We start from the raw sequence: 24,656 nt of genomic DNA, 5'->3' as shown, positions 1-24,656 counted from the left end.
GTGTGTTGTACAGCCACCTGCCCCTGCTAGGTGTGTGTTGTACAGCCGCCTGCCCCTGTTAGCTGTGTGCTGTACAGCCGCCTGCCCCTGTTAGCTGTGTGCTGCCGCGGGGACGCGGAGGGGCAGCTCGCCCTGTACCCTGGCTGCTGCTCTGCTGGACACATGGAAATGCTTCGGACATAAGGACTGCTGCGTAAAAGGATGCAGCAACACGGCAACGCATGCATGCAACCCATCACAGCTATTGGGTTAAGGTGTCCTTATTTGTACTAATACCTTACAAGCTCCAAGTACCCTCGTTAGCCAGGGACAACTTCTTATTTGTAATTACATGGATTTGCCAGGTCCTGCTTTTTGTAGACACCTGAAAGAATGCTTCCTGAGGATACAACTTAATTTCTTTATTTCTATATCCCTATTTCCTGAATTATGGATAGTTTTGTATATATTTCAGCCTAATGTTTCATAAGTATCTGATATTTGCATTAGCATTAATTACATTTCCCTTTTACAGTTAGGACACTGTACTGCATTTCTGAACAATCTGCAGCGATGACACAGCTGGGTATTCTCTCTCTGATAATTGACCTTGAAGCAATGCAGAGGCAGAGCTGCACTGCCACAGTTTCCATGTTCCTGTAAGACGACCTCTGGCACACCAGCACAGCACCTTTGGGGCACACGCTGTCCAGGGGCAGCTTCTCTTATGCTGTGATAAGCAAGGACGTGCTCCCTTAACGCTTTTCCTGGCTTAAAAAAAAGGTTTTTCAAACATGTTTCGCTCAGACCTACAGTATACTCACCAGTTAAAAAGATGACCACATTTACTAACAATATCATCCAACTAGTTTTCTTGGACTTGTTTCTTTCACAGCAATACCCACGCTCCTCCCAGACCTCTGGTTAGCCACTGTGCTTCCTGATAAGCTGGGGCACGCTGCCCACTAAGAGGAGCTTCCATCCAGGAGAGCTCCGTGGGCAGGCTGGAGGTGGTAAAAGCATAACGAGCTGGCAAAAATAAAACAAATAACCCCCCGCCTTTGGATATTTTATTTCCTAGGACCACACAGCTCACCCATCACACAAATTGCAGGTGTTCAATTTCTCCTTTCTGTGTGTCTGTATGCTTTTAGGATTACAAGGTGTGTAACTGTTAAAGTTTGTTACTGGTGTTAGCACCAAGAAAAAGATTCTGAAGAACTGGTGCTAAACAGAAAACAAGTACGGAAGGAATGCAAGGTGAGATACAGTTAATGGCTTAGGACAGCAGCCTGGCTGCACCGGTCAGAGGCAAGCAAAAAGAGGATAAAACCCATGAGTAGCGTGACTAGCAAGCAAACGATCCACAGCATGAGTCTCGCCCTAAACTAGACAGCGAGGAGATGGAAGCCCCCAGCTCTGCCACCAGCACACTGCCCCACACTCTGGGAAGGTTTTGTAGCCTCTGAAGGGCCATTCTGAGCACCCCCATGCTTACCTGGCTTTTCTTTGGCTGATGTCAGGTAACTTCTGTGTCCTAAATCCAAGGTAGTAACCACCCTGTTCTGTGACAAACCCAGTGGCAATGTCTACTTTTATTTACACCTGAAACTCTTCCCCACTCAATCTTTTCAGAGTGATTCCATGCCGAGCACAGGAAGAGCCCTCAGTCACAGGAGGAAGTGCCAGATGTCGGCCAGAAGTTTCTCTCTGCAAAGCACACTCATGATTTAAAACAAGCCACCAACTTTGACGTAGTCTGTAGCTGAAGCATCCTGTTTGCCAAAAAGCTCAGTAGAAATTGCAAGGAGTAATAAAAGTAGTGACAGAACATGTACGCTTCCTTAGAAAAAGAACACGTGGGACTTCCAGGAATTTTGACTTAAGTATTTCCTAATTGATAGGACAGAGTGGAAGCAACCTCGGGTTGTCCTTGGATCACCTCCTGGTGCGCTTGGAGAAGAGATTCACGGTCCAGGGGAGATGGGTAGGGGTCGCTTTTTAGGAACCTAGTGTTAAAGTGTAGATTCAAAATAAATACATATTCTTAATGCAGATATATAACCAAATATCACTACAATGAAAATAACACTACTAAGGACAATAATTGTGGCCAAATATTCTTACTTTCTGGTTAACGCTAGACTCTTTAATGGCCTATTAGCATAACGCATAGGCAGCTCGCCACAAATCTAACTACTACGAACTACAACACAACTAATAGTTTGACCACAAACCAGAATGCTAAATGGCTATGCACAGTACATATGCTTTCAGTACACCTGCATTTTTAAGATGATAATCTATTTTCTTTAGTACATTTTACATGATTTAAATCAAAGGAAGTACCTTGAAGGCTACAAGTGCAACAGCAACAGTTTACACCTTATTCTAAAAATGTTCAGTGGTCATTTGGAGAGAAATTAAAATATATTTCCATCTTTCCTATAAACTCCAATTTTTTCTACATTCGGCATTGGTGTCTTTCCTCTAAGTTTACAGCCCTGGTCACATCACAACATTTGGGTAGCTGGTGACGACTTTAACAGCAAGCCCCGTTTATAATGCAGCAGACAGGGAAAAGCAGAACAAGATGATTTTCAATAAAAACTACACAGATCTCTTTCTCTCCAATGCTTTCATTGCATTTTCAAGAACCTCCTGCCACCACTTCATTGATAAGAAGAGATGTGAAAATGTTTTATGCTCAATATAATACGTTAATATTTTCATTGATTCCCCCCCCCCCCTTTAAAATGATCGAGCCAGTTTCTGCATGGCCTGCAGTATATTTCCCTACTTCTCCTTCTATGCCTTCGTGACCGGATTGCTGGCAGCTGCTGACAGTTCAAGTACCCAGTTAGGAGCAAGCATCAAGAAAGCACAGAACAAAATGTCACCAGAACGCCCCTAGGTCGAAGCAGGGTTACCACCATTCTGCCCAGTTTACTGAGCAAGAGCCCGAAGAGGCAGTTCCTGTGTTCTGTACTTCCTACGGGCCTTTTTTTCTTCCCTGGCTAAGAAATAAAGCCAAACGCCACCACAAGCACAGAAAACCCACCAGAGCCAAACCAAACCCCACCAGCACAGAAAAGGCAGCTGTTCTTAACCACTGCTTCTTGGTGGCTCTTTGTGCAAAATCGTTCTGCTTTCTTTTTCTCAGACACTGCCTGGATACCACAAAGGCTAACAGTCCACGAGCGACAGCCCTGTGTTTCTGTCACTGAGTGTTACTACATCCCTTACAGCGCTAGCTACCACAGTAACTTGTACAATTTTCCATTTATTTCAGGGTTTTCAGGTTCCTGGGAGGATTTCTGCTTTCTCTCGTACCTAGCACAGCAATAAGCTGCCAACCAGCAGCAAGACCCAGTGACTGACTGCAGGCACAAAACTCCCAAGGATTTTGAACGGTGATGTTGCTTGGCCCTGACCACTAGGAACAGAGGCACACGACCTGCAGACAGAAAGCAGGAAAGACATTTCCTACATTCAATTTGAATGGAAGTTTTCCGCTTGGTAGTTGAAAAGTACAACTAGACTATCCCCTACCAGCTTAGCACCAAGGGATAATTACTGCTCGCATTAACGAATGCACGTGCAAGTTCTGTAAGTAACAGCTCAGCACACTGTATGGCCACGCAGTCTGCAGTTAGTCAGGAAACACACAATCAGCTGCAGACTGCCCCTTCCCTGCGTGGCGTTCTTTAGATGCGCTGTTTGGAGCACAAACCTTTCTGGGTACCCACGTGGTATGGTGGGTACATGCATGTGCCAAACACCTTCCTGCGCTCTCCAGCAAAGCCATGGCCAGGGCAGTCTCCTGATGAAGCACCACCTCCAGGTCCAGGGCATTTCCTTGTGAGTCCTCTGGCACCCACACTCTGCTCCATTTTCAGGGGAGAGAACTCCGATCCTCCTCCCTGCCCAGCAGCGAGGGCACACCTATGAACAGGCTGCCTAGAAGCGTGGCAGAGCCTCAGGGCAGAAGTTCTGGTATCTCAGAAGCCACTGGGCCCTTTTTTGTTGGATTTAAGAGATGCAGGAGTCTGTCACCTCTCTTAGGCCACTTTTAGCCTCAGCTCACCACAGGAGATGTGCATCGTTCTCACCCGACTGTTGACCTGCCAGCAAGGACTGAGGATGAACCACAAAGGCAGCACCGAGGAATGCTGAGTGCAAGCAGCAGATAACATTTACACAGCAAGTGTGGACAGCACAGGGAGTAAAAGGAAGAGCAAGTACATAGAATTTTAAAGGTCGAGCCATTTATTCATACAGATTTAATTTAGGGGGAAGCAAACCTAAGTAAACAATTTATCAATAGATGTAAATCTTTATGCAAACAGGACACAGGCCTTGGGCTTTTGTCAAGTTGCCAGCACAGCCCTGGGTGCTACAAAAGTTGCACACTGGCATTATCTACTGCCCACAGTAGCAGTTTGCTCATGCAGCTTGATTCCAGTCTTGGACACACTGGAACATATGAACCACGGCTCACAGATATTCAGAAACTCTGATAAAAACAGAGGCAGAGTGGGAGATTTCAGGACATATCAAATAAAAACCAAGTTTAACCATTGTGGAAAGTGGGAGAGTACCCAAGTACTTCCTTTTCCTGTTCTCTCACAAATCAACGTTTCTCCACAAATCAGCGTTCACATTTTTCTTCCTAAAAATCTCCAAAGAAAAAAATACATTAAGAGTAACAAAAATAAATAATAATAATAAAAAAAAAAAAAAAACAATAAGAGAACACACAACAAACCCAAGAGCCTCTTCCACGGAGGAAGGCCTGCAGCCCCCGTTGGTCAGGAGCAGGATCGGTCGTGTCAAGCCGAGTGGCGCACGTTGGGGTGAACGAGCTCCCAAGGAGACACCACCACAGCCCCGCACACGGCACAGCAGAGCTCTGGCTGGTGGTTAACTCCTGGCTCCATCCGTGCATTTAAACCTCGCCTGCTCATTTAAGATACACAGCAAGGAACAGAACTTCTGATTTGGCTGTATATTAAATCAGCTCATGCTTCATCTTGTCAAATCAGAACGATCCAGGATAAAAGGTTAGTCCATCACTAGACTATTAACTAAAGGAAACATCAAATTTATTTTCATTTGCTTTTAAAGTATCATCAAAACAAAGTCACATCCATAATTCCCTTCTGCTCATTAGAATGATTGTTGTACCACACGCAAAACAGCAGTCTAGAATAATTTTACCTGTATGTCAACTGCACTTATTGAGGTTATTATTTCAGTTTGGCTCATATCTTAACAATAGGCAGCAGTAACAGTTTCTAAGCTCAACAGCAAATCTCATGTTATTTTAGATCAAACGCTGTGAAAAGACAGCTTTATCCTTGCCACGCACGGTGCGTTCTCAAAGTCACAACTCCTGGCCTATGCCAAAAGGCCAGATGTGGCTTAACCTGGTTGCAGGTACTTACATGCACTGCCGTATGTGCTACACCATGCCCCACAGTAATTCCACTTCACAAGATCTTTCACCACGATGAAAGGCACTGCTTTTGTAAATACTGAGACCAGGACTTGTCTTCTAAACCATATGTAGCAGTAACAGATTGCAGTTTGTATGCTGGACTAAAAACAAGATGCCAAAGCAATTCACCGTCCTTAAGACACACTTATGGCCATTCTTAAACTTTGCGCTAACATTCAGAAGAGTCAGTTTTATTTTTCATTACTTTCCTTTCTGCTTCCGAATACCGCAGTTATGACTTCAGGATTTTTTTCCGAGAGCCTCAGCAACGTGCCCAAACGCTACGCAAAGCGTTCGGAGCGGTTATTTATCCGTAATTCCTGGCAGGAGCGTTGGCTTCGCCCCGCCGGCCCCGTGCCCCTCATGCCCGGTTCCTCCCCACACCCGCCCCAGGTGTCGGGGCCCGGCCCGACCCCGAGACCCCCCCGAGGCCCAGGGGCTGACCCGGTACCGGCACACCGCCCGTGGGGGCGGCGGGACCCGCTGCAGTGACCGGGCCGGGCGTTGTTAAGTTTGCTCTCCCGCCGGCTGCCAACGCGGAGCGCAGGCACCGCGGACCCGGGATCGCGGCTCTGTGAGGGGTGAAAGGAGCGGGACCCCGAGGCAGAGCCGCTCCGGCGCCTCGGGAGCGCCGCTCGCCGGACACTCCCGTCCCCTCCGCCGGGCACGGCTCCTCAGCGCTCCTCAAGGGCCGCCCCGCGCCCGGCCGCGCTTGGCCTCAGCCCCGCCACACCCGAGCGGCCCCCGCCAGGCCCTCGGACCCCCTCAGCGCCCGCCCCGGTCCCCTCAGCGCCCGTCCCGGCGAGCCGCTCCCGCGCACCGGCTGCCCGTGATGCGAGAGGGCTGCCCCCCGCCCCGCTCCGCGCCCTCCCGCCCTCTCCCCGCGGGGCGCCTTACCGGCGGAGGGGGCACGGGCGGCGGGGCCGGCTCCGGGCTTGCCGAGGACGGGCGCGAAGAGGCAGGCGAGGAGGAGCAGGGGGCGGCCGCAGCGCAGCTGGGCGCCCGGCTCGGCCATGGCTCGGACGCGACCCCCACCGCCTCAGCGCCCCGCGGCGGGCACGGGGCTCGGCTCCGCTCCCGACGGGCGCCGCTGGCCCCGCCCCGCCGGGGAGCCGTGAGGGGGCGCGAGGGGCGGGCGCGGGGCCGGTGGGGCCGGTGGGGCGGCAGCGTCCTCCCTTCCCCTCCCCTCGTCGCCTGCCCTCCGTGAGGGGAGCGGCGGGACGAGTCCCCCCCCGGCGGCCTGGCTCCGAGGTGGCCCCAGGAGCGGGAGACGCGGGCTCGGAGCCCCCCGGGCTGCCGGGAGAAGTGTCCCGTGAGGGAGCCGGTGCGCGGCAGGCGGGGGGCTGGCGGGAGCCTCTGAGGGAACCTCGGGCACCTCCCGGCCGCTGCCCCGGTGGCAGAGGGGCTCCCGCCGGGCCGGGGGCTGAGCCGCGGTCGCTGCGTGTGTCCCCAGCGGCAGCGGTGAAATGACCCAGGTAAAGCGAGCCGGGGCCGCGCTGGGCTCGGCTCTGGTAACATGGGCGTCTGGGAGGGGTGCTGTGGGCCGAACTGCAGGGGAAAAGAGATTCCTGAGCAAACGACTTTTTAACCTCCGTTCCATGCGAAAAAACTTAGCAGCTTCTTCTAAGTTTCTAAATCGGAGTGTTTTAGCAGTCGTCATCAGAAATAGATACGCTGATGGAAGCTAAAAAGACGTCGGGTATTCCCCTCTCCACCTGTGTTACGGATATCTGCAAATATAATGGATGCTCCAAACACAAACTTGTTTTTCAATGTCAGGTAAATAAAAGCTGTTAGGAAGGACAACTTTAAAAGCACCAGCTGTGAAATATGAGTGATCTTTCCTAAATCATGCTGATGTTAATGTACAGAGTCTACACATTTCCACGGAAAACGGAAGCACCTGGCATTAAGCAATACATTTTTCGTCTCTAAGGTGCTGTTTGTGAAGATTTTTACATTTGCACAGAGAAAAGATTTGGAGAGATGGGCTAATGGCTGTACCCGGTGCTCATCATCTGCTACATGAAGTGCTAGAGAGCAGACTACTCAGAAAAAAATGGACCTTGTTCAACTCGGATTATTTATTACAACTTTAGACTTCCTAAAATGAACACTATCCCAAGAAGTGATTTCATTAAGCACACTGTCAATTATCAGAATTCTCTGTATCAAGTATTCATTTTACAGAAGAATAGCTATCTATTTTTGTACACCATGAATCTGTTCATCAACCAAAATGGAGTGCTTCAGCATTTCGATCACACTCCTGATTTTTAAAGTCATCTTTTTCTGTATTGTCTTATTGTCCTGCAGCCATATTTAGGCTATGCATGTCAGTGTGAGACACAATGCAGTCGGTACAAGCCATCTGATAAACGGCTGCTTACGCAGCAGTTTCTTCCAGCACACTTCTGGTGGCATGTTGTATTGATTGGAAGGCTCTGATACGGTATATCAAGAATCCATTTATATGTTGCATGCCCTCCACAATCAAATCGTGTGTGTGTTAGAGGATGCAGCGTGTGACTCTTATTTTGAAATGCTCAGTGTGCATGCAGTGGCCGACCCAAGATTTTACAATAAATAAAATCATATTCTAGCCCAAAGTGTGGCACCAAAAAAAAAAAAAAGGCAATGAAAAGAAAAAACAGCCACAAGCATTCTATTCTTTTGTGTTACACTGGAGTTTTGATGTTTTCCAAGTACTCCAAAATTACTGAGCATTGTTTCTACAGAAATTGGAAATCTGTAGTATTGGATGGCAACTGGTCCGCCACGGCACTGCACCTGCTATTCCTACCGTAAGGTTATCACGTAAAATCCCTATTTCTATTAACAGCATATGTGCATCACAGTAAATGCATTTTAGAGCCATGACGTTTAGTTATCAGTGCTAAAGATAGCTGCCACTCAAACATGCAGGACATAGCACACTGGTTTTATTACATAACCATGAATTTGTTTGCAGCTGCATCCTAGCTAGAAAAAACAGATGCTCTAAGATAAAAAAAGGATTAAACTCTCTAGGTTCCATGCCCAATGTTTTGCTAAATATTTTATGTAACATCATCTGGCATACGTTAATTATGTCATTATTACTGTTACAGAAAAAGAGTAGTAATAAATAAAGCAATTTTTTCCTTCTGCTTTGAACTTGGAGCAAAACGTTAATACTGAGAGCATCATGTTAAGTGAAAAGCAAAACAATTACACGAGTAACGTCTGGTATCTTTCCAAGGGTCCTTCTCAGTGGGAGCTGACGTCTCCCCGCAGAAGCATGTTCCATGAATCTCCAGTAAATTGGCTGATGGCAGCTTTTCCCGTGCACCAAAGAGTACTTTAACTGGAGAGCCGAATGCTGAATTAATCACAGACAAAAATAGCAAGCTGCTCAGTTTTCTTTGTGAAATCAGAAATATTTCAAAAATTTTCTGTGAAGCTGAGTTTTCTCCAGATGAAAGCCAAGAGCTATATAGCCAGCAAAGGGTACTCGTCAGTTCTTTCAGAGAGGTTATTTTAGCAGTTCTTCATATTGTAATAGAAATAACTGCATTTAAAACTTTAAAAGAACTTTTACTACAGAAAAACTGTAATGGCAAATTTTCTTTAAAGGACATGAAGACATATAAAGAAGTCCTAGAACCTCATCTGCTCTGAAACTACAACACTTCTCTCTTTTCTGCTGTACCTGAGTGTATTAACTCCTTGAACTTAGATGTCTTGTGTATACATAGCTATGTATAATCCATGCATCACATGCAGCTCTGTGGCCTCTGAAAACATCACATTTAAACGCTTTGTAATAATTATAATTAGCATATTATTTCTCACCACACAGCAGAGAAGTATTATCCCTAGTTTTAAGATTATGAACTGAAAGAATAATGACCTTGAGAATCCATTACAAAATCGAAGAAGCAGTCAAATTTAACATGTTCTTTAGCATCTTAATGTGTGTGTGTTTTGTTTTTTTTTTTTTAACTACACCAAGAAAAACATTCAGATGAATAGGGATGTGTATCTAAAGGAATCTTCTTTCAGTGCACAATACAGTAAATCACTCATAAGAAGCAATCTTAGAAGCTGAATTGACTTTATTTGAACAGAATACATTAATCTAGAAAACAAGCTTTTTTTTTTTTGCTTTTTTTTTTTGCTTTTTTTTTTTTTCTACAAAACGACAAAAGAAAGACACAGCAAGGGTTTCTCGGGAAGCAGTAGTTTCATTATCCGTTAAACTACTTAAGAGTAAGAAAACACATTACAATTTATTAGGACAATCTATGTGTGAGTACCGGTCCTAGCAAGTTCTATCATGCACTCAAGTGAGATATAAACTATCCAGTCCTTAAGTTTACTAACATCATATTATGCAAACAATTTCAAGTAAATACTTTTACCTAATTTGAAAAATTTGTCACCTTCCACAGCACCACACGAAGTTCTGGTGTTAAAATAACATTTAATCCACAGCAATAGCTAAATATTTGATATACTTATGTAATACACTGTAAACTCTACATAAATACTACATACACCCAATAAATAAATAAATACAAAGAACAGGAAGATCATTTTGATTAGCAAAGAAATGTATCGCCAGAATCATTTTTCTGTTCTTACGACTTATCCCCAAACCACTCCCAGAAAAGGCACAGATAGTGGTGGTTTTTTTTGTTGTTTTTTGTTTTTTTTTTTTTTTAAACACACAAAGCCAGAACCAACACAGTAGGCCTGAGCAGTCAAAGGCTGCTCTATTTCTAGGAAAAACAGGTAAGAATTTGCATTAGGAGTCAGAATGTCCCAGGAAGATTCAATTCAACAGAAGATCTCCAGCATCTGCTTACTGTCCTAGGTTCAGATGCAGACAAAAATCAGACATGAGGTTTGGCGGAACGTTACTGAGTATTTTGGATATGGGTGTCAGGTAGCGTACAGCTTATTACAAATATTGCAGTTACTTGCATATTCCAAGGCAGTAGAGACACGTCTCACAATCAGCCAGTAATAGCACTCGGTAGAGATGGAGCTTTTAAAATTAAAATGGTTATTACTGTTCAAAGATTACACTTGTTAAATATTTGCCAATACTTTTAGTAAACAAAACCTTTCAATAAGTAGACCTTTTAAAATGCAATGTAACTACACAACTTATTACGTTTCCTTACACGTAACAGAGTAGAGATGAGAAAATTTAAATCATTCCAACGTTTGATTAATACAGTATCTGAAAAGTTCTCCTTTACCAGGAAATGATGTAGTGTTTGGCAGTTCTTTAAACAAAGACCTACATGTATTTGTTTTCCCCTTTTCGTTAGAAAAAGCATAACTTAAGAAAAAATATTTTAATACATTTATAACCTAAACTATCTCGTAATACTTGTAGTACACCAGTGAGATTACCTTGCATGATTTATATACATTAGTGAACCATGACTTAAATGCTCCAATGGATTCCTAGAAGACAGAAAGCATCGCTGGAGTCTCCCACATTCTGTTTCAAGTGATCTTTGACAAGGTGGAAAAAGCTCCCTTTCGGCATTGCTACTTTTAGGGCATATTCTGAGCTCTTGTGTAACAGCCATCCCCAGTGATTTAGAAATCTGCAAAAGATGCTAAAATATTGCATTTATGGCATCAAAGAATAAGAAGATTGGGCACTAAATTTTCTACATAAAAATGGAGCTTGAGGTATTTATACTGTCCTATACAGGAGATTGTAATCTCCATGTATAGTGGAGATTAAACCTTACTCATTGGATGGTGTCTGCAACTATTCAGAGCTTGTTACGTATCATTCCTATGTTATGGAAGCAAAGATCTAATATTGCACAAGGTGCAAAAAAAATTCTAACCTTTATTAGCTATAAAATTTGAAAACTAACAAAGTACTGAGTATAAAAGACTAAAGCAATTGTCCTGCACTGAGACTTGCAAAATTAACAACAGTGCTGCAGCCTGCTTAGAACCCACATCACTCCACACCACTGCCCATAGAGAGGTTGCTGAAGCGAGCGCGGTACATCTATGCAAGCTGCAGCACGGACACCTCAAGCCAGATTCCTTCCTCTGTACTCAACACCAAACCAGACAGCAATGAGCTCAAAAATGGGTTTCGTTGAGACTAAGGGTAATTTCTGGCCCTGTTGACAATATACATTTTATCAGTGAAAACATCTGGGATAGGTTAAAAATAATGTATGTATGCACTCACTTTCTTTAAATGGTCACATTAAATCCTTTGAACATCGGATATCACGCGCGCATGCACACACACACACAATCAAGCCGGGTCAGTCACAGAGGCTGAATCAACAGTAGCACAGTTTGAAGAACAGCAGGTGAGGCCTCTCAATTAAGAACGGGTCAATTGAGTGGGCTTTTCATCTTGCTTTTTACAACTGAAAGGGTGTAAAACAATTTTCACTAACTTGTTTACATTTCCTCTATAAATTCCCAGTCATTTTCAGAACTAGCAGATATCTCTGTCCCTATTTTGAATGCAAAATTATAATCTCAACAAAAAATATTCTGATTTTTAATTCATGTACATATATTCTGATTTCTCAAGTGGTTAAGTGGTTGTTTTCTAGACTGTTGTCAGACAGAAGGGAACTGAATTCTTTGGGGAAGTGTCAGCAACACTAAGCTAAATATAAAACATGTATATATTTCTCTTCAGGATAAAATGTAAAATAGTCAACGTGGCCTAAAAATTGCACACTATTATTTAACTATCTGTATTTAGACAAGTTAGCTTATCATTTTCCCGTGGCCTTTGTAAAGTGTCATTCTAGTTTGTGTGACTATAACTAGTGTTATATGATTAATTTCGTAGAAAACACATGCACTCATGATAGGTTATGCTAAACTGAACACATTTGCTACAGGGCATGTTTAAAATACTACTGCTTGCAAGACCATCAGTTTGACATAGCCTGTTATAGAACAAAATAGGCCAAAATTAAAACTTGGCATGCCAGCACACTTTATTTCAGTATTTGTGAAGTGATCACGAATGATTTTCCAAACTTAGGAGCCCCTTTCACTACTTTAAAAGACCCCCCCACACGCACACACACAGAAATCTAACAATTCTAACACCATATTTGTTCTTTACCAACTAGCATATACCTTTAATGGTTTAAAGCAATTAACTCCCTCAAGATTGTGCATAACCAGGCATTACTGAGGAAATAAAGACACTCATCACTATTCTTCTTAAATTTTATTCCATAATAAAAAATAGAAGATGAAAGAAAGAGTGTTCGAGAATTAAAGCAATTATTGGTCAATATAAGGAGCGGAAAACTAATTATCTGAATGATGATTAAGGACCTGGTTCAGCAAAAGTAATTCTGGGTCCCCCATGGCATATTTGTAGGCTGCTACAAAACAGAAATCCAGATCATCTTTTACTGAAGCAGGTCCTGTATTATCTACAGAATATTTGATTTCATATTCTATTTATCCTTCTCTTTTTGTTCTTTTTCCTTCTTTTCACGTTCAGCTTTTGCTTCCTCCTCCTCATGTTGTTTTATCAACTGCTCCACCTCCTTCTGCTTCAGAACCCTTATTACTGTCTTTCCGTTCTCTCTGGTCAGTGTTGCAATTTCAACTGAAACATATGGAACAGACAGCGGCATTACGTTTTGTCCTTTTGAAAGAGCAATCATTAGACGGGTTAAGATTTGTTACAAGTGGCAGCGAAGCAGAAGGTTCTTGTCCTGCCTCCACCTAATCAACAAAGCCTGGATGGCGAGCCAGATGGCAGGGGTCCTCTTCCACAGCAGCACACCCAATACCTCTCCAGTGCTTCTTCCACCAGACACGTAGCCACTTCTGCTGCTGCACCCATGTGGCCTAGCTACAGTCCCTAAACTGTGGTCTAGCCCCTAGAGCTGACCACAGTGGATCGTCCTCAACCAAGTCATAGGTAGGGCTTTCAGCAAGGTTAACAAGGATTGCTGCTACATTGTCAAAAGATGTTTTACGTGAGCACTAAAAATCCAGTAAGCCACACTGGAATATAGAAATTCACAACTTTTTTTTTTTTTTAAAGGAAAGAGTGTTATCCCATATTGGAGAACTGCTTACCTTTCTCTGCAGAGAGTTTGCTAACATCCATGGTCTTGTTTAGAACCTTAATGGCTAACGCAAGCGCAGTCTTTAAGGTCATTTCCCCTTCTTTGTAGTCTTGTTTTAGCATTGACACAGCCGCCTATAAATTCCACAGAAATTAAAATGGTATCATTGGGCAATCAACCAAAAGGTTTTTTGCCAGATAGTATCAAAACATAAGTAATTGTGTTTGTACAGTTATCCATTTCTGCTCTGTTATCATAATCAACAATTCACTTTAATTAGTACAATGCAATTTATGTACTTCTGGTTTTCATTACTTTTGGGGAGAGGAAAAACACAGAAAAAACACAGAACTTACAGCACTATTATTCCCAATGCATGTGGCTTTCCATCCTCCATAATTTCCACTAGGATCACTTTGATACAGCTGAAATCCATAATGCTTATCCCAGCCAATGTACAGCAATGAAACACCAAAAGGACGTTTTCCTGTTGGAAAGAAGGCCATTAGTAACCTAAATTTAGTAACAAGATCGGTCACAATTATTTTCTCTGATTTCCTTTGTCAAACCCTTTCCTGTGAAGTAGGATTTAACAGACTGTTCTGCACTTCTGTTACTTGAGATAAGCACTACAGCATTATTTCTTTCTAAGTGAAGGGGTGGGGGGAATAGCAGAGGTTTATTTCATTTAACCCCAATAAGCAGCTCATCTCCATCTCCACAAATTGGAATTTATCATCTCTGAACTTTAAATCAAAATTCAGCATTTAAAGTACATGGCTTAGTTGTTAGAGCATTTAACTTGTAAGAGTCAAAAGGCAAATATATTAAAGGTCATTCTTCCACACTACATATACATAAAACACCAGAAGAGTCAGTTCACATTCTAAGGAACACTCCTTACAGTGCCATCTTCTAACATGTTCCTCAATCCACTAAAACATTTTTTTAATTAAAATTTTACAATATTAATACCCTGCTACATGTAGCAGAAAAACAAACAAACAAAAAAACGTATTTGCTATCCATTACAATGGAGAGACCAAAATTTTTAAAAGGCTACACAGCAAACAACTTCCTGTTGGTCTTCTGGAAGGCGTTCACAAAACTCAAGAGCACACAAAGCACTGGGCCTGAACCTCAGCCATCATTTCTCAGTGACTAAAAAGCAGCATCTTCAATAGCAAATCAAGTTTGTTACTAATTATGACTGCCTGTTCCCCTCCTAAATTTGGCTACAGTTCTTCTCACTTTAACTTGTTACAGAAGAGTTCTGTAGAACTGTCCAGAGACTCAGATGCTTCAAATTACATAACAAAATCTTTCTTTAGATATTTTAAAGCACGATGGTTCCTCACACTTCCTTACCTCCAAACTGGGTATAGGCCTGCTTGATATCACACAGCGCGGTTACCAGCTGCTCACAAGGAATGGGCTCCTGATACTGTAACAAATACCTAGTATCAAAGACAACAAGTTCTCAAAAATGTTGTCGACAGCATTCTGGTCCATTTAACAAAAGAGCAAGCTCCTAAGTTAAAGCCTGTCCAATCTGTTTTATTTCAAACAATCTGATTCTACTGAGTGCGTGTTCATTTTGCTTTAATACACAGACAGAACTGAATCTGGCATCGCAGGCAAGTAAAATCACGTAACTATCAGCAAACCTACCTCTGGGCAATCAGTCTCAGTTCATTTGTCAGAACATTGGCATCCGAAGTTATTCCTGCAACACTGCAAGCCATATCCCTGCAAGAGAAGCGCACCAATCAACGCCAGGAAATAATCCTGTCTTCATGCAGTAGCTCAAGCAGATTACCTGCTGTTGGGCTTCTCTGATCAGAACTACACAGCTGCCACACGCAACAGATCGCTGAGCTCCTGCATTTAGAGTATGTTGAAAGTATAACTGTTTTGGCAGGAGCAGAGGCGGACAGCAGAAAGCAAGCAGGTGACCTACTCATACAGTTCTGAGGACTGCACCAAAGACGATTAACCATGTTGACAAGATCCTGAGGATCTTCACAAGAGCCACTAGCTACATGCAAGTACCTATTCTGGGCACCACCTGACACAGACAGCACACAGGAATACTAAAGGAGCCGTACAGCTTCTGTGACAGCCTTTAGTAGGATTCACCAATCACACATTGCATTCATATAAATGTGAATTAGAGATATTGATGATTACAAAAATCATCATTAACTGCTTTAGCTGAAAATTAATCTTCATTTTCAGCAATATATAGTTTGCGTCCTTGATCGTTTCTTAATCTAACACCTTTTATCTAATTCTTTTTTTTTTTTTTGCCAAATCTGATACTGCTGTAGCATTTTCACTACCAGACAATAATCCTTTCTTAGCAAAATTAAGAATTAAGAACTTTTCAGAAGACTGAAGAGCCGGCCTAGGCAACCACTCCACTGCACTTACTATATCACCTCCTCAAAAATCCAGTACTTCCTACAGTTCCAGCTGCTTTCAAAATAATTCAGAATGGGGAACCTACAGATGAAAACCTCATTGTGTTTCATGTGCACCTTACAATAAGGCTGAAGCTCCACGACAGTTTTCACTTTTATGGAGCTAAAAGGTCACAACAGTGACATACAACAGTGACATCTCTGCTACAGCTGCGGCAAAGAAAGCTAAGGCGTGTTTTACCTGATTTGTCTTACTCTCTTTGAATAATACAAGGGGAAAAAAAGACTTAAAAGAGGATGCTGAGCTGACGCAGCGCAGTGATTTGTGGATTAGTTATTACCCACCCCTTGGTATTCTGTAACCTGAGAACTCCCAGAGTGATGTAACAACATTATGGTGTACGGGGAAGTAACAAGAAACACGCAATTCCACCTGGAAAATTCTCTTCAGAGATAAAAACACGATGCTCCTTTAGAACAATCACTGAAGGCAGTAACGACAAAGTAGTCATACACAACTGTAGCACTGAACAAAACACATACAAACATTTCAAGTAAATCCAGGCTCAATGCTAAAATGTCTGAAGAGTTAGCGGTAACATCAGTGAACATCTGGTCATGCTTTCAACTTACTCATTAAGTTTGTATATTTTCTCTGAAAAAAAAACTTCATCGAGAAGCTTGTGAATGTTGCGTCTCTCTGCAGCGAGCAGAACGCCATCGTTTGCTAGAATCCCCAAGCAAGTACCCGCATGTCCGATTGCTTCCATCGCATACTCGACCTGATACAATCGACCTAGGAAAATAATTTAAATTGTAACAGCCATAAAGTAGCACCGAATGAGACCAAATGTGCAAAAAGGTGACTTAAATTTGCAAGAATATGACTGATGCTTGGTGTGCAATTTAGGATCAGCTCTTCAGTCAATCGCCAGTAACTAGCAGATTAATTTTTTTGAAATACAGGAAGGAGTCAGAAAAGAGAAATCCACAAATCTGATAAGGCAATCTTGGGCAGAGTCAGCATGGAAAAAAAATACTAACTAGAAAAAAGATACTAACTAGAAAAAAAGAACTCTCTGAAACAGTAAAATAAGACAAAATAGGTTTTAACTGAAAAAAAATATACTAGATTTTGTATCAATCACTTCTACAATACATGGAAAAAAGTGATTTGCAAGTGCTTGCTTCAGCACATGTAAGAATAATAGGGAGATGCAATCACACCAGCAGGATGCTATGCGTGTTCTAGGGGCTAGGGGGCAAAGCAGTAACAAAACCCATCCACACTCAAACAAAAGATGAACGATAAAGGTTTATTTTAATTATTTAAAAAAATGCAACAGTGGAACTTGGTGGAAACGTGCGCACATTACTGCTTGAATTAGAACAGAAAAGAATTTAAAGCCTCCACTTCTGCCCACTGGAGTCCGTACAGAATCGGGCACCACTCCAGGCAGGTAAAGGCGATTTCTGCAACTCACGTGTGGGCGGAAACGCCCGGCGAGCAGCCGCCCGGCCTCTGGGGAAGCGGTGCTCATCGGTGCGATGCTCGGTTTTGAAAAGCGGGTTAAAACATTTAGAGCTTACTGGAAAACGCGGGGTTAAAGAGTACCTTCTGGAGAGAATATGGTAGTTCTGGAGTCGTATCTTCGAGACTGCAAAAAGCAACGAGAGCCCGTTACCCACCCGCTCGGCCAGGCCGCGGCGAGGCGCGCAGGGGCCGCGCGGGGCCGCCGCCCGGGCCGCCACTCACCATGGTGCCGGCGCTGCGGGCGGGCGGGCGGGCGGGCGGCGAGCGGACCTGCAAGGCAAACGGCAAGGCGCGGGAGCGTTACCCTGAGCCGGGACAGCGGCGCCGGGCCCAGCCCTTGTCCCTGTCCCTGTCCCAGCCCCAGCCCCGACCCTGGTCCCGGTCCCTTTCCCGGCCCTCCCCTCCCGCCCGTAGTGCGGAGTCATCGCCGCCGCCCCGCCGGAGGACGAAGGCCCCGCGGGCTCCCCCCGCGCGGCGCAGGGCCGGCCCCGGCACGTCGCCCCCCGCACTCACTGCGGGCCGGGCGGGCGACAGCGGCGGGCGGGCCGGGGGGGTGGCGGGGCCCTGCCGGCGGGGAAGGCCCGGGCGCGACGGCCGCTCCCGCACCTTCACCGCAGCGTCGGAAATGGCCGTCGCGCATGCGCGCTGCCGCCGCCCGCCCGAGGGCGGGGCGTGCGCGTGCCCGCCCCGCGGGGCCGTAACGGGGCCGTAAGGGCCGCCCGCGCACCGCCTCGCGGAGCCCGCCCCCAACACCGCCCCCGCCGTTAGCTCGCAGCTCCGTCAGCGGCCGCGCACCTTTATGGCGGGGCCGGGGGCGCCGCGCGGGGGGGGCGGGGGCAGCCCTCGCCTCAGTCGGCGGCCCCGCGGGGCCCGTAGGCGCGGGCAGTGTCAAACCAGAGCTGCTCGACGGCGGCCTGCCCCGCCTCGGCCATCCGCGCCAGGTGCTTCCAGCCGGTGCGCGCCGTGACCAGCAGGTAGTCGCGGTTCTCCGGGTAGGCCAGGGCCGTGTGCGCCGCGATGACGAGGGACTGCGCGAACCTGCCGCACACCAGGAGGAAGAGGGCGCCCCTCTCCTCCTCCGTCAGCGGCAGCACGCGCTCGAAGCCGGCCAGGACGTGGCCCCCGACGCGCAGCGGGTCCGCGCTCTCGATCATCATGTACATCATGGCTATCGCCGCCTCGAACACGTAGTAGCCGTAGCTCATGTCGCTGAAATCCAGGATGCCGGACACTCTGTACTGAGGAGCCCCCAGGGAAGGAGACGGGGAGTCCACCAGAATATTATGGTCATTGAGATCTCCGTGATTGATACCTAAACGCAGAAGAAACAAATGACATTAAATAATTATTAATCAGCAGAATTATTTATTTATTTATTTATTTTTTCCCCAGTTTCTCAAAGCAACAGCTGTGAAAAGATGCACAGAGGCTGCAGTTAACACTCGGCTAGTAAAACAGATTAGTGTCCCCTGCATCAAGTGCTGCCTTTAAGAGCCTTGCTGCTCCTTCGGAAATACAAGTGCCTTAGAAATGCCACTAACACGAACTGGTGGCCAGACAGCAAGGGAGAGGTACGAGATCTGATTCTGCTCCGGTAACAGCTGTGTTATGCTAGAATAGCAGAGTTTTCTAATTATCAAATTGTCAAGTTATCACAATATCATTGTGAATTTTAAAAAATATTAAGTATTTATTTAGACCTTTATGAAATGAGGTAGTGTACTCCATATATTAAGCTGATAAAACAGCACGAAAGTAATTACCTTAACTGGAAACAACCTCAGCAGAAAGGTGAAGAGCTGAACCTGACTTTACCAGTACTGCACAGCACGTTCCCCCTGCAAGTTCTGCACTGCCAGCAGCACCAGTACAGAATTCAGCACAGTATTTCCATGTGTGCTATGGATAAAGGAGGCTTCTTTTGCCTTTTTTTTTTTTCCTTTTCCATGAACCCAATCTCCTGTAAGAAACCTCAGCGTCTCAGTTCAATATAATTTGTTAAGAATAAAATACTCACAGGCTCGAAAACTGCTTAGTTTGGGTATGATTTTCTCTTTAAATTGCTCAATGACTTGTTCCACAAGTTCACGATACTGGTTCTGGCCCAGGGCGTAAATGTACTGATCTAGAAGAGGGACGTTTGCCAGGTTCCAAATGAACTGGCCTCGATGCAGACTTTTTACTGATGGATGATGGAATTTCTTTAGAAAAAGCACAAGAGAAAATAGGCCATAATTAAAAACCCGTTCCTGTGATTAAATGCCTTGATTCAAAGCCCCTTTTAACAGGTTCCAAACAAGACTCGCTGAAAAGCACCACACCACTGACCATTTATATCAGCCAGCAAGAGAATAATCTGAAGGATTATTTCAGGCAAGCATCTTCATATCTACACAAAATACTATCCTTTTTTCCCCTATTCTTTAGGTGCATAAGTTATCTAAAGTCCTTTGCCGCTGAACTCATTTAAAATCGATGTTTTTTGCAATGCTTCTGCAAGTGATAATGACTTTGTAGCAGTTCTGAGGCCTTGCCAAGGCCGGAGCCGCACATGGGCAGAGCTTGGATCGCGCAGCTGAGTTGGCACTGCAAAAAGCCGCCGAAACATTAGGGACACAAACGGTGCCAGCGTGTCAGAAACAGTTACACAGATGCACTCTGTGCACTTAAAGGTGGCAGCTTCCAGGGTTAAGCCTTAGAGTCCGCTGGCACATGATAAATCCTGAAGACAGAAGGACTTCACAGAGCTCCTGGACAGAAGTTTATTCTCATGAAAATGTCTACAGGTTCCAAACGTCCCTGCAACACAATGACCCCAGTGAATTGACCCACGTGCAGTAGGCTATGCGCATCTCACTTCACTTGTTTGGAAAGGCAGTTCAGCCAAATCGGCTGTATATGATTTTGCCTTTGTGCATCCAGGTATCCTAAATATTTTAAACAAACAGGGTCTCTCTCTCTCTTCTCTCAGTAGAAGTGAAAAAGGTGGTTTGGAAAGTGACATCTCGGGAGGAAAAGCGTCTCTCTCACTGTACACCACTCTTATCCTTGAACCCTCTAATGCTCATTAAGGTGACCTGCGGGCTGGATTCTGCCACTGCACAGGGCACATATAAACACTTCCTATTACAGCTGCTGCCTTCCTCTTAAAAAGGAAATAATGCTTAGTATTAAGGCTGTTACTTAAAGATAGCTAAATGATAGTTAAAACTAGAGCTATACGAAAATTTAAGGAGCAACACCAAGCCTCAAACACAAATCACCACGGAGGGTCCCTAACGCTGTATAAAGCACCACACTGGTGCTTACTGGTGCCATCTGGTGAGCAACCACTGCAATTTCCCCAGCACAACTCAGATATTTCAGCAAACTATGAGATACCAGACGCATAAAAGGTAATAAAAAGGCAAAGATCTCAATCTCATGAGCCCTCGTCACTGTGAAGCCATAAACAGCCACTTCTTTCCACTTAGAAAATGAGAGACGCATCCAGGCAAAAGAAGGCACCAACAAGAGAAGGTGGAATTATTATTTTGTACACAAAACAAAGCATGGCACATTCCTTTGCTATCAAACTGATCAAGCAATTAACTGGATAGAAAAGGCTGTATGCTCTGATCTGCCATCAGAGAATAGAGTATCTCAGGTATTACTTTTGGTGTCAACGATATTTGGGAGTTTTGGCAGTAACAATTGCAATTTTCTTTCTTTTAAATGACAAAACTTGGTAAATAATAATCCTTGTGTTAAGGGCATGAAGAACATTTCCCTTCAAAATTTGCACTCACATCTACTGTTAGGCAGGAGAAGTCACAGACATTTTTTGAGACTGGCTGGTCTATATAAATTATTTTAATTACATTATAAGAGCACAAGCAGACTCTTAAAAGCCAACAGTAAATTATCTTTCCCAATGGAAAAATGCTGTTGTAACTTAGGAATGCAGTTGGTAAAGCTAGCAATTCACATCTCCTAATTGTCTGAAGCCAGTGGCCAGAACATGAGAAGGAAAGGTTAATGAAAGGCAATAAGTAATTCAAGAGTTCTTTTATGTATCAAACAATCACTGGATGATTTATCAACTTTATTATTCTGCATAGTTACAGAGCAAAGAAAGAACTTACTATGCATTAAGATTATTTGACTGGAAGCAGAGAAACTGAGAGAAGCGTCCCAAATCTCTCTTCACTAGCACAAGTGGCATTATAGAAAAGGAACCAACTGCTACCACTGCGGTCATGGTTCTAATGACCAGGAGAATGAGAGCAAGACAAAATGAATTCAAATTACAAGATCTCCCAGTTGGGCTTGACATATGCATTTTGCAAAAATGCCTCAAAACAAGCTATACCTGCTTTAGTTCAGGCAGCCTAGGATTCAGTTTCCTTATTTGCCAGACTTGAAATACCTGACAGTCAAGTTTTGAATAAATAAAAATAAAACCTTACGTCCCCGTTCAAGGTACAAAAATGCATTGCAAAAGAATCACCGAGACTGTCATAAGCACTGGCTGGTCGTGTTACCTGGGGAAATGCTTTAGTAACAGCCAGCTTCCCCAGTTACAGCATGGGGGCCGGCACCTGGAAGTTGAATTCAAGTCTGCATTCACTTGCAGAAAACTTGCCTGCAGCACTGGTAGGAAAGTTGACAGCAAACACAAGAAGAAACAGAGGAAATATCAATTGAAAATGAAGTTTGTCAAGCCAGAGCAACAAAAACTCACCTCTGAGAGAGCTTTATCCAAACTGGCAGCTAGCTTACCAATCTCATAGAAAATTTGAGGATTTGTAGCAAGTTTTGCAGCAACTTTTGCTACCGGTGTACCTGGCAGGTAAGTCAGCAGTCTGACCATGTACTTTTTGTTCTCAGGTCCGCTACCTAACAAGCAAACAGAAATAAAGTCACTTCAATACTTGCTATTGAGTATTAGTTAACACAAGAGGCAAAATGGTTTCTCCCAGTGCAGAAGCCAGGTGTAGTTGAAAAAGTAGGTTTCAAAGATCTTGCGCCATACCTCAAGCCCACACCTACAGACACTTGCAGCACTGCACAAACCTTATCAGCAGTGCTGCTCTTACTCTGATCAAGGTTCTGCAGTGTCTCTATAGGTTTTTCTATATTGCCACACTAAATTAAACAGGCAGCTCAACCCCAATGTTCTCACCATGATACTCCTGCACCCCAAAGTAGATATTTCATTGGGGATGCTCTTGTTCAAAAGCTAAAGGCTAGGTGCAAGATGGATCAGGATCTATAGGCTTGAGAAAATACCAGACCACTACTACAGGCACAGAAACCGCTACAGGTGGAAGCTGAGCACAGAGTGCCTGGTGAAAACCACAGGCTCTCATGCAACTTTCTCTGGCTCGCCCACGTATGAGCAAGTAATTATCCAAGATTACTCCATATTTGCATCAGTGCAACAGAGCAGAATGCAGGCTATCACTGATCCAAACCCTCTGCTATACTGCAACAAGCACGTCACTGAGAAAGTTACCACTGAGTTAATGGTGATAATAGGGCAGTAAAGGTCCTTGTAATTGCTCACCTTTTGGCTCCAGAGACATGATGTTACCATCTTTTGTAAGATAAGGTGTAGCTGAAGGAAAGCCTTCAGCACTGAGAAATATCATGGCCTGTGTCTGTGCTTCAATGAGATCAGGCTCCTGGCTGTCTTCCGAATTGGTGATTTTGAGGACGTATTCATCTGCACCTTCAGCCTCACCTTTGCTTCTTGAGACACGCACATGGAAATTCTGATCATCATAGCTGGGGAGAGGCCTGATCCAGGACACCTTTAATCCAAACACCCTGTCAACCAATTCTGTCACTTCCTTTTCATCAAATGCCGGTTTGCTCAATGTCTGCGGTTGGCACTCGCTTCCATAAGACATCGTGTCTCTAGGAAAAAAAAAAAGATGCTGGAAGACACAATGTGTATTCTGACATCGGAAGCAGTGGTTAGTGCCACAAACTGCGTTCAGATAAGGGAGACGAGTGTGTTAAACGAGAAAAAGAAGTAACACACTAAGCAAGTTCACGTTTCTTTTATCACAGCTTCTTGCCAACTGCTTTATCTGCTGTCCCCCAGAAGTAAGCCTTCTAAGTGAGCTGCACCCAATCTGTTCTCAACAAGCCGACACAACATAATTATTACTGATCAGCACTTTTATCAGCTGCTTTCCAGTAACAGCCTAACCCGACACATTGCTAACCAGGCATGATTTCCTAAGGAACAGAGTTACCGATTCCCTAAACAGAAAGTCCTCAATTCACAGCCGCAAAAGGTAAGAAAGACTTCTGTGGATACTTCGCCTCAGAGCAGGCCTGATCGCTCAGCCGGCCACGATCAGCGCTCGGGGGCGCAGAACACACCGCGGATGCCGGCTGCGTCCCGCCCGCTCCAGCCGCAGCCCTCGGCGCCTGCCCGGCTGCTGGAAGCGCCGAGCCTCAGCCTCCGCTCCGCGAAGCGAGCAGACGCCGGGGGGCTCTGCCCGGACCTGTGGCCTGCCCCGGCAGCCCGGGGAGCGGCAGGAGGAGGGCCGAGCGCCGCAGACCCGGCCCCTTCTGGCGCTCCCGCTCACCTCTCCACGGGGCCCCCCGCAGCAGCGCCACCGCCCCGGAGCAGCGCGGCCTCGCCGGGCACGGAGGCGCCGCCGACCCCGCGCCTGCGCCGGAGCCGCCGGGCCTGGGCCGCCCCTCACGGGCTGCGGGGCGGGGGAGGGTCCGCGGGGCCCTCGGACAGCGTGGGCAGGCCTCAGGCCGCACCTCGGCGGCTCAACAGCTCGCGGCTGAGCCCTCAGTGAGGAGCTCCAAGGCGCGAGGCCGTACGCCACTCAACTCCTGGGGTTGCTCTCTAGCAGCATGGAAAGCTGTAGCTTCCTGTCAGAAACTGAAAACATTGTCCGAACGTTCCCCTTCTAGCCCCAGAAACAGGTCTACGTTTGTGTTTAAGCGGTTTTAGGAGTACACAAGATTTGAAAAACTCTTGTTTTGACCTATAATCACTTACCTAAAACAAACTTGATGCATCAGCTGACAGTGTCCTTTGGACTGTACCAGAAGTCAGGCTGGCAACACTTCAGCGATCACAGAGAATTTTAAGACTTTGTTCCTGCTGACAAAGTTCA

General features: G+C 45.1%; 3 protein-coding genes and 1 long non-coding RNA gene across 8 annotated transcripts in view; 1 reads left to right on the top strand and 3 right to left on the bottom strand.

Moving 5' to 3' along the window:
• Positions 1-6,601, bottom strand: part of CHRNA5 (cholinergic receptor nicotinic alpha 5 subunit) — an 18,000-nt gene extending 11,399 nt beyond the window's left edge. The window contains exon 1 of the mRNA XM_035335608.1: positions 6,377-6,601. Coding sequence (XP_035191499.1) covers positions 6,377-6,494 — 118 coding nt within the window. The 5' untranslated portion in view covers positions 6,495-6,601. The remainder of the gene's footprint in view (positions 1-6,376) is intronic.
• A 105-nt stretch (positions 6,602-6,706) lies between these two features.
• Positions 6,707-8,112, top strand: LOC118172411. The gene is made up of 2 exons (XR_004753686.1): positions 6,707-6,954; positions 7,416-8,112. It is a non-coding gene; the product is annotated as an uncharacterized LOC118172411 (long non-coding RNA).
• A 4,334-nt stretch (positions 8,113-12,446) lies between these two features.
• On the bottom strand, positions 12,447-18,269 carry PSMA4 (proteasome 20S subunit alpha 4). Of its 3 annotated transcripts, none has more exons than XM_035336309.1 (9): positions 18,040-18,269; positions 17,749-17,796; positions 17,608-17,650; positions 16,626-16,788; positions 15,241-15,318; positions 14,938-15,026; positions 13,926-14,056; positions 13,580-13,703; positions 12,447-13,100 (listed from the first exon to the last, which is right to left on the bottom strand). In XM_035336309.1, the coding sequence occupies exons 2-9, from the start codon at positions 17,749-17,751 to the stop codon at positions 12,946-12,948; spliced, it is 786 nt and encodes a 261-aa protein (XP_035192200.1). In that variant the 5' UTR covers positions 17,752-17,796; positions 18,040-18,269; the 3' UTR covers positions 12,447-12,945. The 3 variants fall into 3 exon arrangements, with proteins under 3 accessions (XP_035192200.1, XP_035192199.1, XP_035192198.1); XM_035336308.1 differs by having other exon boundaries at positions 12,946-13,100; positions 18,133-18,192; XM_035336307.1 differs by having other exon boundaries at positions 12,946-13,100; positions 18,036-18,143.
• A 69-nt stretch (positions 18,270-18,338) lies between these two features.
• Positions 18,339-24,437, bottom strand: HYKK (hydroxylysine kinase). Of its 3 annotated transcripts, none has more exons than XM_035336304.1 (5): positions 24,419-24,437; positions 23,075-23,427; positions 22,250-22,404; positions 19,544-19,727; positions 18,339-18,838 (listed from the first exon to the last, which is right to left on the bottom strand). In XM_035336304.1, exons 2-5 carry the CDS (start codon positions 23,418-23,420, stop codon positions 18,375-18,377), a joined length of 1,149 nt encoding a protein of 382 aa, XP_035192195.1. In that variant the 5' UTR covers positions 23,421-23,427; positions 24,419-24,437; the 3' UTR covers positions 18,339-18,374. The 3 variants fall into 3 exon arrangements, with proteins under 3 accessions (XP_035192195.1, XP_035192194.1, XP_035192193.1); XM_035336303.1 differs by lacking the exon at positions 24,419-24,437 and adding an exon at positions 23,784-24,037; XM_035336302.1 differs by lacking the exon at positions 24,419-24,437 and adding an exon at positions 23,551-23,776.
• Positions 24,438-24,656: the final 219 nt, after the last annotated feature.

Source organism: Oxyura jamaicensis, chromosome 10, assembly GCF_011077185.1.
Source record: "Oxyura jamaicensis isolate SHBP4307 breed ruddy duck chromosome 10, BPBGC_Ojam_1.0, whole genome shotgun sequence".
In the NCBI taxonomy this organism is placed as follows: Eukaryota; Metazoa; Chordata; class Aves; order Anseriformes; family Anatidae; genus Oxyura; species Oxyura jamaicensis.
Note: the sequence above shows the minus strand (reverse complement) of the source record. Positions and strands in the feature narration are given on the sequence as shown.

Bases quoted from the DNA above. Each gene is read 5' to 3' on its own strand.
- HYKK (XM_035336304.1), bottom strand. From the start codon at position 23,420: ATGTCTTATGGAAGCGAGTGCCAACCGCAGACATTGAGCAAACCGGCA. The intron at 22,405-23,074 runs GTGAGCAATTAC...TTTGCTTGTTAG, and splicing joins CATGTCTCTGGAGCCAAAAG to GTAGCGGACCTGAGAACAAA. The intron at 19,728-22,249 runs GTGAGTTTTTGT...CTTTTTCTAAAG, and splicing joins TGGATAAAGCTCTCTCAGAG to AAATTCCATCATCCATCAGT.
- PSMA4 (XM_035336309.1), bottom strand. The intron at 15,319-16,625 runs GTAAGTTGAAAG...CTTCTCTTGCAG, and splicing joins AAAATATACAAACTTAATGA to GGATATGGCTTGCAGTGTTG. The intron at 15,027-15,240 runs GTAGGTTTGCTG...CTTTGATACTAG, and splicing joins CTGAGACTGATTGCCCAGAG to GTATTTGTTACAGTATCAGG.